Source organism: Engraulis encrasicolus, chromosome 9, assembly GCF_034702125.1.
Source record: "Engraulis encrasicolus isolate BLACKSEA-1 chromosome 9, IST_EnEncr_1.0, whole genome shotgun sequence".
Classification (NCBI taxonomy): Eukaryota; Metazoa; Chordata; class Actinopteri; order Clupeiformes; family Engraulidae; genus Engraulis; species Engraulis encrasicolus.
The window spans coordinates 47,393,926-47,407,858 of NC_085865.1; the positions used below are offsets into that span (position 1 = coordinate 47,393,926).

Sequence of the window (13,933 nt, forward strand, 5' to 3'; positions counted from 1 at the left end):
CTCCCTTCCTGAAGCAACTGTTTTTGTTGTTGTTGCCATGTTCATTCTGCAATACACGGCACCTCATCAATTAGCAAGAGGCAATGCATGCGTGCCTCCTCCCCAGACTAAACAAACCCTGAAGAAATTGATCAGGACAGGGCATCTTTCACACCATATAGCCACTCAGTCCTGTTTTATTGCATAGCCACTCAAATTGAATATTTAAAGACATTTGTGAGTCATACGCAATAATTCCATTAAAATATAGATTTCCTTTAGTTTCCTGACACTGGGCCCATTTGCAACCCATGAAGTGCATAGTGAAAGCCCCTTTATGCACCCCTGGCGCTACAGTAGTCTGCTAGCAACCATTATTCTTTAATTTACCACAAGCAAACACATACTATTATCATCATGCACTCTGCACACAGTTATAATTTACCACATACACGCACACATCTTCGCCACTCTACTAGTACTTTTCTGACGTCTTCCTGTGCACCTCCTTTGCCCAGGTGCAGTGGAGGAGATCCCCAGGGTCACCAACGTTGGGGGAGTAATAAACTCTTGCACGCCGTGTCCTCATTTGCAAAGTTTATTTGCAAATGGACCAGTGCGCTGGAGGTTATTTTCCACTCTATTAGTAGCCATATTCACACATAACCAGTGTCGTTGTCGTCATCACCGGCCACATTGTCCTCACAACCCCTGCGGCCACACAGACAGGTCATTATAATTCATCACGTGTACACACATAATAATGATATTCCCCTCTGTAGTAGCAACAATTCAAAAAAGTCGTCATCAAAGCCAGCCACACAGCCAGGTTTCTGTTTCTGACAGAAGTAGAGCTTTATTGCAGTAAAGCAGAACCCACAAAACACAGAGAAAGCAGAGGTGCACGCACGTGCACGCACACGCACACACACACCTCTGTCAGAGGGAGGAAATTATTACATTAACGCTGGAGAGAATGGCACCACACATCAGATCAGGGGCCTCATGTATAAAAGACTGCAGTAGATTTGCACAAGTGAAAATCTGAAAAAAGAACAAATGAATTTGCACCTGAAAATCTCAAATGTATCAGTCCATGCATAAACAAGGTTTTCATGCGGACTCATGTGGTTCGTCTGATTTCACATGTAATTTAGCATACATGCCACTTTTTATGCAGAGTCAGTATTAGTACATCTGAAAATGTTTGTGGAAAGTTACTTACGGAGCTTTTTTTGTGCACGTTTGTGCAAGCTTTGTACTTGAGGCCCCAGATCAGATCACAATACACACACACACACACACACACACACACACACACACACACACACACACACACACACACACACACACACACACACACACACACACACACACACACACACACACACACGCCAGGAGTCAACACACAAACACCAGTGTAGGTAAGGGGTACACACACACACACACACACACACACACACAAACAAACACACACACACACCCTCCCTATAGTGGGGGTAAGGTGTATACAGACAGGTTGCAGCTCTGGTCGGCCACTAGCACGCTGGCTTTACCCTGCAGCAGAGCCGGGCATGCCCAGTTCAGCTTGTCGGAGTGTGAGAAACGCAGTACCGGGCCCGACGACTTCGCTGCCGAGGCCTCACACACACTCTCTCCGTCACACACGCTCTTGCCATCACACACACCGTCTCCCTCACACACACTCTCGCCGTTCCCCTCCACACTGTCCAGTGACTCTCCCTCCACTCCAGCAGGTGGGGCTGTGTGGGTGTGTGTTGGGTCAGTTGTGTGTGGAGAGTTTGGCGGGTGTGTTGTTGTAGTTTGCTGAGCTCTGCTGCCTCCTCTTCCTCTTCCTCTTCCTCTTTTCCCTCTGGTGACCCTGGTGCTGCTTCCTCCACCGCCGCCGTGTGCATTCCCACTCCGCTCCTGCGTGCGGCGCTCCTGAGCGTGGGCACTGAGGTCCCAGAGGGCCACGGTGCAGTCGTGTCCGGCGGAGAGCAGGCAGTAGGGGTGGTGGGGGAGGAAGGGGAAGGGGAGGAAGTGGGCCTGCGAGGCGCCGTGGCTGTGGGCCTCTAGCGCCGCCCGGTGGGCCAGGCGGGAGCCCGCGCCCACGCGCAGCACGCACACGCGGCCGTCCTCGCACGCGCACGCCAGCACGTCGCCGCACGACGACACGCCCACGTGGTGCACCAGGGCGGGGTTCACCAGCTGGCTCCGCCCCTCAGACGGGTTGGGGGCCGCCTCCTCTTGCAGACTCACCTGCAAGCGCACACACAATTTGTTAATTGATAAATGAAATTGTTGGGCTTATATAAGTTAATATTCAGCTAGATCAGTGAGAGAGCAGCATGGCATCTTAAGTAAGATAACACGCCGATTTGAACATTCTATTGCATTTGTGCACTACGCGTTTGCATGTTGACTCGTGCTCCACAATGAAAGGCTTTAAGGATGGTTTTGGTCTGGGCACAATTTCGCCATTTCTTTTGCTTGTTTTGCTCTTCTTGGCAAAAGCAAAGCAGAGCACTGCGCTATGTCGCCCCCAGAAATGATTATTAAGGCAGGAATGTGCTTGCTATGTGACTTTACTTAGACCTGCAACTGTGTGCAAACCAGTGCATATGTTTTCTGCAAAACTAGCACAACACCATGCAAGATACTGGAGGCATCATAGGGAACAGATAGCCAGTGAGGCTCTCATTAATATTTTCCAACGTGGTTTTGGACTGTACCGCCACCTCAACACGGAAGTTCGGAAAATCGCCCGTAGCAGTTGTGTCAATGTTGCACCGTGTGCACGTGTGTGTGTCTTGTGTTCAAGTGAGCTACCGCATGCAAAATTGCTACCAAATACACATGGCAACATGTTCGTGCATGTAATGTGCGCGTGTACGTGTGTCCAGCTCCAAGCACATTCCAGACCTCATAATTCACCACACACACCCACACACACACAATTATTATTACAATTTAGCATACATACAAACATTACAATTATTACTCACCACACACTCACACTCATTATTATTATAGTTGACCACACACACAATGCTATGATTACTCACCGCCCACACTGGCCGAGTCTTCTGCAGGTTCCATAACAGCACCTACACACACACACACACACACACATACACAATTAGTCCTTTGAAAATTCAAAAACAACTCCTACGCAGAGATACAAACACACACACACAATGTGGAGTACTATATGCTCTCTGTTGTGTGTCTACCTGCTTGCACCTCAGTCTGTGACTTAGACTTTATTCTTCTTTATTGTCATTAAACTTGCGTGAAATGGAAATTTGGAGACAAACACACATCACAATCAACATAATAATGACGCCTTGTATTGTGCATGTGTCTGTTGTCTGTCCTGCATGTTGCCCTGGTCACTTATCTGAAAACTGAAAACAAAATCTGTGACACCAGGCTGTCGTTTCTCTTATGTTACCGTACTAGTGACGTTTCGGGCAGCATGCCCTTCATGACATCACTACATTAGGTAACACTTTATTTTAATGGTTCACTATTACAATGGATCTACCACATTAGGTACACCATGTACCAATTGTGTACTTACATCGTGTATTTGTGTCTCACAAATACATGATGTAAGTACAAAATTGTTACATGGCATTACACTGGTATTCCATGGTATTAAATATTGCTACACTTGTTATTACACTGTACCTATTGATGTGGTAGATCCACTGTCATAGTGAACCATAAAAATAAACTGTTACCCTACATCAAAATAAGAGAAATGTCAAAGACTGTGTTTTCAGCTTTCATGTGAGACTGCTGGTCCTGCACCCAACCTTTTTGAGACGGATGTGTATGTTTTTCCTTTGTTAAACTTGTTCAGTTATCTACCATTGCACTGCTACTACTAATATTACTTGTGTGAGCTTTTTATCCCAGGATGCTTCCTAATTTCCGTATGTGGTGTGTTCGGGTGTGCGTGCAGTGCAGTGCATGTGTGTGTGATATTTCGCACTGTTAGATGTGATTAATATGTGTGTACTACTATGTGATATTTCCCACTGTTGTGGTGTGTGTGTCTGTACACATCTAACAATCATTGCGGGGTGCCAGATGTCCCCAATAAGGTAGTATCACTGAGAAAATGGTTCTCAGTAGTGATGCACGATATGAAAAATGTCAACCGATACGATAACCGATAATTACCTACTTCTCAGGGCCGATACCGATACCCGATATGTTCACATTTTCATATTTAATATAATATATTGACATAATCTACTACTCAGCGGTGAAGAGCATCTTAACAGGGTCCATCATCACCTGGTACGGAAATGCCACAGTGCGTGAACAGAAAGAACTACAAAGAATAGTGCACTCTGCTGAGCGCAGTATTCGTCAACCTCTGTCAGCCGTGAAAGCCATCTAAAGAGCAGTCACACCAGGAAATCGCGGGCATTTTCTCAAAAAATCGCGGTCGGAATTGCCAGATGGTGCACAAGGATTTCCAGAAAATCGCGATAAAAGTTGCGGAGCTTCTTACTGTGTTGTTGCGATTTTGTTGCGGCATGAAGTGAAAGGTGCGATTTTTGTTGCGATTTTTAACGTGTTTCCTCACGCTTGAAAGTAAAGGACACTGCCACATTCCAGTCCTCTGGTGTTTTTATATTATTTCTATTTTTATATTATAATTTTGGTCCTTAAGCAAAGCAGGGAAGCGGCCAGGGCGAGTTTTTAGCCAGAATGTCGTGGTGAAAAGTTCCATCTCTTTCATGCTGCCATTACGACACCCTTCATTACAATGCCGTTTATGGCCGTTTGACTCTGTTTTAAATGTCATCACCGTTTCAAATTGTAAGCATACAAACTTCGTATCATGTCGATATCCATTCCTGATTTAAACAGTGGTAATTAACTATAAGTAGGCGGGCATGTCCACCCAGTTGAAGAGGGTGCGTGACAGGACCTCTTGTGACTGAAATACTGGTTAATGTGAGTCGTCGGCTACACATACCTGCCTGTGTCGGCGTTTAATTTTCAAGCTTGTCAAAAGCAACACAAATAAAAGCAGAGGGAGGGGTCGCTTTCGAAAGAAGGCATACGCCTAGGGTTTTTTTTGTTCTCCCGCGCCGTCAGCCGGCTTTAAATTAACGGCTGATGATCATCATTCAATGTAACGAGGATGGAGTTCACAGATTTCCTGTTGTGAAGGGTGCTTGCTGAATAATGCACAGAAATTATATTTATTTTGGTGCTCTTGTGAATATAAAAGACGACGAGATTGTTATCTATAAAACACCACGTCGCCTGCAGAACGGAGGTCTCAGCTGTCAATCAATACCGTCAATTGCGCAAGGAAGAGAGAAGGAGAGGGAGAGACAGAAAGTAGTTTTCCAACTTACTCCCACAGCTTTCCAACGTGTCTGCTCTGGTTTTATTCATTTTCAGTGTTCCTCCTTGCCCGCTTGACCGCGCCAGGTTAAACGAAAGTGATTTGACGACACGGTCACCACGGTCACCAAGTGCTCGTATCCAGCCATAGCCCAATTTGCGCGAAAGATATTAGGCTACTATATCGGCCGGCACGCATGCAGCATTCACAATGAGGGATGGAAATTACTCCTTTGTTGTGGACAAGGCATTTGCGCATCTCAATTTGAACGGAGGGAAAAGGTTTCCTTCTGTATGCGCACAAGTCAAACACCCAAGTGGTCCAGCAGGTGGACCGCTTTAGGAAAAAAAAAAACACATCTTGTTTTAGGAGCCCTATACTTGGCGTAATGTAGATGACTGTCATGAAGTGTTAATTATATATTTATGTAGGCCTAGCACATTTTAAAAATGTAGGCCTATTATGCCAGACTAGTCATAGGCTACATTTCCCCTCCTGTGACCATGCGAGCAGACGCGCAATGAGAACATGGCGTTTCCTACATTCGTATTTATTAGTTCCCCCCCCCTCACCGACACCTTTGTACATGCATAGTAAAGTGCTGGGACTGATTGCTAGGTTACTTTTTTATTGTATTTTTTTATTGTATGAAGTTTGTCGACGTCAGTGAAGTCAGCGCAACATGGATTGGTTCAAGTGTTCAAAGTTGCGGGAAATCGCGGTGATTGGTTAAAGTTAAGCTCTCGCGCAGAATTCGCGGGAATTCGTTGAAGTTGCGAAAAACGGCGCGATCACAACATCGCGATTTCCTGGAGGGACTGTAAAGAGAGTATTATCTACGGCCCATACAATACTCAAAGACCAAATCACACACAGGATATGGACTATTCAAAATATTGAGATCTGGACGGTGACTGTGCCGTCATAGAGCAAGAACAGAGAGACTATTTGGCGTAACGTTTTCATTAAATTAACCGATATTTTAATCGGGAAAACATTATATTGGGCCGATATAAAAAAGCCCATATCGGCCAATATTTTAGTGGACCGATATATATCGTGCATCTCTAGTTCTCAGTGTAAAAGTTTTGTTGTTACTGGTAAGAGTAAAAGTGTCAAATAAACCTGACAGGTTAAGGTTAGGGATTGTTTTGGTGTGGGATCAGTTTAGCATTCGCTATCGTTGGATGAATGAAAGTCAAAGGGAGGGCCCAACGCAGGTGTGTGTGTGTGTGTGTGTGTGTGTGTGTGTGTGTGTGTGTGTGTGTGTGTGTGTGGGAAAGCCGACAGGCTGGCACTTGTTCTGGCCCAAGGAAGAGAGGGGGCCCAGAATTGGGTCCTCACCATCACATTGGTATTAAGTAGGGGGAGGGGGGGTTCCGATTTGTCCTGGGGCATGCCAAAGGTGTCAGTGGCCCTGTGTGTGTGTCTGTATGTGTGTGTGTGTGTGTGTGTGTACCTGCATGTCCAGACCAGCAGACACCAGGCTGTTCGGCCTCTGCGGTCGGAAGGCGACGGAAGAGCAGATGTTGGTGTGTCTCCGCAGCGTTCGCGACACCTTTCCACTCTGGAGCTCCACAACCCTCACCGCGCCGGAGTCGTCGCCAGCCGCCAGCAACGTGCCCGCGTCGTTGAGCGACAGTCCGTTAATCTCCTCCTCTCCCACGCCACTGAACTCCGACACCGGTTCCTTCAGACGCCGAGGGTCCAACACGGTCACCGTTTCCCCGTGAGACACGTATAACAGCCCGGGTGCGGCCTTGGAGAACACCGCGGAGGTAACGTCCTCCTGGTCGCGGAGTCGCAGCTGGCCGATGACGATGCCGTCTTGGCTCCATAGTGTCACCTCGCCCCCCTCCGCGCCAGACGCCAGCAGACCGTCCTCGCCACCCGCTGCTTGGATGCAGAGAATAGACGCAGAGTGCCCACCGCTCCATTCCGTAGCCATGCTTCTGCTAATCGATGAAGAACAACTACTACAACCAACACGACGTTATGTTAAGGAAGATGTTACGGTTGTTGACAACGACACGCAGCCAGAAGATAATTACATGTCCTCCATACTTGGTGAAGCTTCCAAGCAGACCGAAAACTCGACAGCAACATTTGACAGCAGTGAAGTTCGCAGGCAACGCAACGTTAACAGGCGGGCATGACAGCAGTTATTTTGTAAAACCATCAGATGCTTGGTTACGAGGTTTTCCCATTAACTAAATGTATATACATATAGTTCCTAGAATTAGGTAGAGAACACCTTTGTCCTACCTTAAATAAGTGTTTCTAAAGATTTGGTAGACACATGACAACTCCACACGTGCAGACGACTTGGCTGAAATGTTTTGAGAGCTAGAGGCGCAGTGTGATGACGTCAGTCCCGGTTGTTGAGAAACAAGCTGCCCCCTGCTGACGAATATGAAGCTAAGCAGGCGGCTGGGTGGTCATGCAAAAGTCCTCATTTTGAACAAGATTAACTCAACACTTAATTCTGATGTTTTTTATGATCAAGTCTTTATTTTTTAACAAGTTTAAGCTTTGTAACACTGACGACATTTGAATGGCTGCACATCCAACAAATTCAGAATTCACACCTGACATCCAGTGCAGCAGAAACCTGTAAAACGTTTCATGTTTATTTTGACAGGGAACAGTGTGCAGTACACTTAACAATGTCGCAGCAGCCACCACACACACGACCACGGAGAAAACAATAACGGTTTCCCCGCTGTCAACCAGTGGAGGGCACTTTCAGGGGGCTTTCACTCATTGAACATTCCAATTCAAAATGAAAGAATGCCATTTGAATTGTGCTTTTGCAAGATATTGGGTTCTTTCTAATACCCTAACGTCAAAAGCGCAATTCTAATGTAATTTTCTCATTTGCAGTTGGGATGTTGAATAAAGAATAGTCCCCCATAAGTCGTTATGGCTAGGCTAACAGCCCGGAAAACATTGTTGTTTTCTCTGTGGAGGCAGGACGTCAATGGAACGCAATGCCACAAGCACAGGCAGAGGATGGGAGTCCGCATATTGGAACGCATCCATTGAATAAATAAATGCCTAGTGCCACAAGGCCAAAGGGCATAGGACAGGACCCAAGGAAATAGCCTGACTTGCACCCCAGACTGAGGCATCCTCTGGACCACTGTCCACCTTTGATGACCTCACAGTCCCTCTGGACCACTGTCCAGCTTTTATTTAATGATTTAGCTGCTAACAGAATCTAACTGAATAAAAGGAGAAAACTAAATTTAAAAAAAAGAAAAAAATACCTTATTTGTAAACCTCACCATCATGGAGCTGCTTCTGTGCCAATATGGAGAGAGCCAGTGTGTGTATGTATAAATATGAGGATTACATTATAAAAAGTATAAACTACTATCCAAGAGCGACAAGGCGAGCATGATAAAGCACACATCCAAACGACATGACGGCAACTCTGATGGCATGTGATGTGTACATTAATTTATTTATATATTTATTTGGTGTGCTTAGCTCGGCTTAGCCAGCCAGTCTCAAGGGCATATATTTTTGCGTCTGCTTGTTCGCCCAGCTGTGTATGTCTATGTGTGAATGTGTGTGTGTGTGTGTGTGTACTGCACGTGTCCGGTGTGTAGGTGTGTGTGTGTGTGTGTGTGTGTGTCTACAATTTTGTCAAGCATGGTGTGTGTGTGTATGTGTTTCTAGAGTTTTGACAGGCATGTCTCGAGTGCCTGTATGTCTGCATCTCCCTCCTCCCCCTGCTGACCACGAGCACTACACTCGATAAACTCCACTCTGATGGGAAGCTGGGAGAACTCGAAGTCCCGCCCCTTCTTGCCCAGGTAGATGGCCCCTCCCACCGAGCCGTCCTGATTGGTCAGCGCGGCGGAGCGCGTCACACGCAGAGTGTTCCTGCCAGGGGTCAGAGGGCAGGGGTCAGTTAGGGGTCAACCACGCATCAGCCACGCTAGACTAATATGCTTAACACATCAATCAGCTACGGTGAGATAAAACATACTAACACACATCAGCTACGCTAGGCTAATACATACCAACACAAACATCAGCTACGGTAAGATAATACACACTAACACATCAGCTACGCTAGGCTAATGCTTACAGTTAACACACACAGTTAACCCCCCCAAATAATATAATACATCATTGCCCTACTAAATACACAGTACACTAATACTAAAGCACACATAAAGAGTCATACTCACAGTTCCTTCTCCAGCTGCTGTTGAATGAGTTTAGCAGACTTGGTCATCTTTATATCTGCAACACACACACGCGCACACACGCACACACGCGCACACGCGCACACACACACACACACACACACACGATTCAGGGGTCCGTTTCTCGATTCTTGTCGTTGCTAACCGTCTTAAGACAGTCTTAAGACCGTCTTGTCTTAAGACGGTCTTAAGACCGTCTTAACGTTCCCTTGGATTTAGTGGCTTTGCAAACGACGGTATCAAAGACGCTTTCGAGAAACGGACCCCAGGACAGACACAACTCTTTCTCCTTGAATAATAAACACAGACAGGCAGGGACAGTGTGTGTGTGTGGGTGTGTGTGTATGTGCACATGTTTGTTGCAGGTCACCATGAGTGTGTGGGTGTGTGCAGGGGCGCTGACAACTTTGGCCGGGCCCAGGACAAAGTCATCTGAGAGGGCCTTACTCCAGTCATATAGATACAATGTAATGAGGACCCGATTCTGGGCCCCCTGTCTCCCTGGGCCCCGGGACAACTGTCCCCTTTGTGACCCGTAAGTCATTGGACCGAGATTAATTTAGGTCACAAGGACTGTGTGTGTGTGTGTACCTCTTTGTTGCAGGCCACTATGAGTGTGTGTGTGTGTGTGTGTGTGTGTCTGTGCTGTTGACTATCTTATATCGTCGGCCATTAGAAAGTGTGTGTGTGGGAGAGAGAGAGAGAGAGAGAGAGAGAGAGAGAGAGAGAGAGAGAGAGAGAGAGAGAGAGAGAGAGAGAGAGAATGAGTGTGTATATGCGTGTGTGTGTACCTCTTTGTTTGGTGCAGGCCACTATGAGAGTGTGTGTGTGTGATTTTGACCATCTTATATTGTCGGCCATTAGAAAGTGTGTGTGTGTGTGTGTGAGAGAATGAGAGTGTGTGTGTGTGTGTACCTTGTACAGCTCCAGGCCTTTTTATTAGAATACCATGAAAAAGTTGATTTATTTCCATAATTCCATCAATAATGTTAAACTGTCATGGATTGTAGATTCATGGCCCAGTTTTTTAACTATTCCAATCATTATTTTTTTTCTTTTTATATACGTTGGCCTTCCAGCTCAAAAAACCCATGAATTGGGGAATTCGCATTATTAGAATATTGTTATAAAATCAAATTTTTCTTCATCAAAATTCGGGTCACATTAAATCAGTTGAAATTTGGTGCTTTCTACATAACATGCAATGGTCAATACTTGGTTAGGACATTCTCTGTCTTCATAATGGCCATGATGCGTTTAACATTGAAGTCAATGGCAAAAACAGTGCATAGGAGTTATGGAAGCCCAGATATCCTTGATGCTTTGCTGTCAGCTGTTCTTGTTTGTTGACCTGGTACCCCGCACTTCACTCTTCAATATACCCTGTAGATTTCCATGCCACGTTTTGGCGCTAACTCACCAGTTAAATTCTAAATAACCAGAAATGAAACCCCATTGAAAATGAATGGGGTTTAATTTCCGTTGAGTTAGAATTAAACTGGTGAGTTAACACCAAAACGTGGCATGGAAATCTTCGGGTATATTGAAGAGGGAAGTGTGGGGCACCAGGTCAACAAACAAGAACAGCTGACAGCAAAGCATCAAGGATATCTGGGCTTCCATAACTCCCGTGCACTGTTTTTGCCATTGACTTCAATGTTAAACGCATCATGGCCATTATGAAGACAGAGAATGTCCTAACCAAGTATTGACCATTGCATGTTATGTAGAAAGTACCAAATTTCAACTGATTTAATGTGACCCAAATTTTGATGAAGAAAAAATTGATTTTATAACAATATTCTAATAATGCGAATTCCCCAATTCATGGGTTTTTTGAGCTGGAAGGCCAACGTATATAAAAAGAAAAAAAATAATGATTGGAATAGTTAAAAAACTGGGCCATGAATCTACAATCCATGACAGTTTAACATTATTGATGGAATTATGGAAATAAATCAACTTTTTCATGGTATTCTAATAAAAAGGCCTGGAGCTGTATGTTGCAGGCCACTATGAGTGTGTGTGCGTGTGTGCTGTTTACCCATCTTATATCATCGGTCATTAGAAAGTGTGTGTGAGAGAGCGCGAGAGAGTGTGTGTGTGTGTGTGTGTGTGTACCTTGCTTGTTGCAGGCCACTATGAGAGAGTGTGTGTTGTTGACGATGGTGCTGTCGGTCAGAAGTGAGTAGAGGAACTCAGCCACATCTCTCACCTCCTTCTGGAATACAGCACTGTCTACCACGAAGACCAGCGCCCTAAACACAAACACACACACACACAGTCAAGATACACACACACACACACACACACAGTCAAGATACACACACACACACAGTACTGTCTAACACAAACACCAGAGACCTTAAAACACACACACACACACACTACTATGGTACTACCCATTAACTGTTAGAGCACCTGTGAGTTTAGGTTTATATCCTCGCAGCGTACCAGCACCCCCCCATCGCACGCGCGCACGCACACACACACACACACACACACACACACACACACACACACACACACACACACACACACACACACACACACACACACACACACACACGTGGTCTAATAGTGCAGTGCTTGTGTCTCACCTGGCCGAGGCCTTGAACTTCTCAATGAACTGAGGACGCAAACTCTCATGTCCCGGCAGATCCACCAGGGTCCAGCTGGCGCCCTGCAGACGCACGCACGCACACACGCACGCACGCACACACACACGTAATCAGACCCACAGACAGACAGACAGACAGACAGACAGACAGACAGACAGACAGACAGACAGACAGACGGACGCCTGCACTTCATCAATAATGTCTCCACCCATTACAGCAGGGCCCTTCTTCCAACATACATTAGGTTCTGAAATAATTAATCAGTTATCATTTCTGGAAGTTAAAGTAATATTGTGCCATGTTTGGAAATAAGTTCATTTTACACTTCCCCTTGAGTTAAATGATTGAGGTGTACTTTTTTCCTGTAATTTCAGCGATTTGCCAAGTATAGCATTGCAAATTCTACGTCCAAGCAAGCAATTAACATTGAATCCTATGAGACCAGCTAACAGTTAGAGTCTATCAACAGTTAGAGTCTCACCCGATCACCCTTGGTCTTGTAGGTGGCGGTGCTTTCTGCTATCGAGGTCTGTGTCCTTTTAAACCCCCCCAACAGCAGCTGAAAAAGACAATGAACATCCACATAAGTCTCTATATGGTTGACAGCCACGGACTCGTGGTTAGGCCACAAGTTTAGTGGTAGGGGTGGGATTCGAACCAGCGACCCTCTGATCCAAAGGCAGCCACAGTCTCGTGGTTAGGGGGTTTAGTGGTAAGTACTAGTGTTGTAATATGTGTGTGACATTTCATGTAGTCGGCCCCATATACTCTCAATGAGTCGGCCCCAATTCTCTCAGGGCGATGATTGACAAGCACTTCTTTGTTGTTGACGAGTGCATAAGGGTGGGATTAGAACCTGCGACCAAGTCTTAGGATCAGAGGGTTGCGGGTTCGAATCCCACCCTCACCTCTCTCCCTACACTGAGCCAGGTGTAACGGAGGCTAACTAGCACAGAGTTGGCGTGGAATGTTGGTAAACCTCCCTCCGATAACTTCATACAGTCTTGTGCCGTTGGGCCGAGAGACTAGTCTCTTGACCCAGCGGTATCGTACTGTGTCTCCCATTGCCGGACCGTTGTAGTTGACGAGATCGCACGTTCGATCCCCGAGGGGGGTGAACATGTACTAGATGAGCTCCGTCACACAGGCTGTCGCCACTTAGTAAAAAAGGCGGCTGATGCATGAAGCTGCCCTCCACCCTCGTCCAGAAGACATGAATAGAGGGTGGCGTGGGTAAGCAGTCATGGGTAAGCGGTTATGTGTCAGACTTGTAGCCCAAAGTTTGCTGGCTTGATTCCAGACCCGTCAGGTTGGTGGGGGGGCGTAATTATCCAGCGCTCTCCCCCATCCTCCTCCATGACTGAGGTACCCTGAGCATGGTACCGTCCCACCGCACTGCTTCCTTGCGGCGTCATTGGGGGCGGTCCCCTTGCACTGGTGAGGCATAAATGCAATTTCGTTGTGTGTAGTGTGTAATGTTCACTTGTGTGCTGTGGAGTGCTGTGTCACAATGACAAATGGGAGTAAGGTGTTTGAGTGTAATACAGTGGACATTACGGATTGAAGTTAGTGTGTTTGAGTGTAAATACAGTGATCATTCATTATGGACTGGAGTTGGCGTGTTTGAATGTTGAAAAAAAAATACAAACAGTGATCAGGCATTATAGATTTATTTTTGCGTGTTTGTTTACTTACCCTGCTAAACAGCAGTGTCTTGCCCCCATCGCAGAGTC

At 46.0% G+C, this 13,933-nt stretch overlaps 2 protein-coding genes across 2 annotated transcripts in view; both read right to left on the minus strand.

The window, feature by feature from the left end:
* Positions 1-563: 563 nt before the first annotated feature.
* On the minus strand, positions 564-8,700 carry wdr53 (WD repeat domain 53). The gene is made up of 4 exons (XM_063207280.1): positions 7,625-8,700; positions 6,819-7,335; positions 3,048-3,089; positions 564-2,241 (listed from the first exon to the last, which is right to left on the minus strand). Exons 2-4 carry the CDS (start codon positions 7,305-7,307, stop codon positions 1,468-1,470), a joined length of 1,305 nt encoding a protein of 434 aa, XP_063063350.1. The 5' UTR covers positions 7,308-7,335; positions 7,625-8,700; the 3' UTR covers positions 564-1,467.
* A 101-nt stretch (positions 8,701-8,801) lies between these two features.
* The window catches only part of srprb (SRP receptor subunit beta), a 5,799-nt gene continuing 667 nt past the window's right edge, over positions 8,802-13,933 (minus strand). The window contains exons 2-7 of the mRNA XM_063207281.1: positions 13,896-13,933; positions 12,682-12,759; positions 12,180-12,262; positions 11,701-11,837; positions 9,562-9,616; positions 8,802-9,250 (exon numbers count right to left, since the gene is read on the minus strand). The exon at positions 13,896-13,933 is cut by the window's right edge and continues 57 nt beyond it. Coding sequence (XP_063063351.1) covers positions 9,040-9,250; positions 9,562-9,616; positions 11,701-11,837; positions 12,180-12,262; positions 12,682-12,759; positions 13,896-13,933 — 602 coding nt within the window. The 3' untranslated portion in view covers positions 8,802-9,039. The remainder of the gene's footprint in view (positions 9,251-9,561; positions 9,617-11,700; positions 11,838-12,179; positions 12,263-12,681; positions 12,760-13,895) is intronic.

What these genes read in the sequence shown, in the direction of transcription:
- wdr53 (XM_063207280.1), bottom strand. Translation starts at nt 7,307, where the DNA reads ATGGCTACGGAATGGAGCGGTGGGCACTCTGCGTCTATTCTCTGCATC. An exon ending in CTGCTGGTCTGGACATGCAG is followed by an intron (nt 3,090 to 6,818) that starts GTACACACACAC and finishes GTGTGTGTGTAG; the next exon opens with GTGCTGTTATGGAACCTGCA. An exon ending in AGACTCGGCCAGTGTGGGCG is followed by an intron (nt 2,242 to 3,047) that starts GTGAGTAATCAT and finishes GTGCGCTTGCAG; the next exon opens with GTGAGTCTGCAAGAGGAGGC.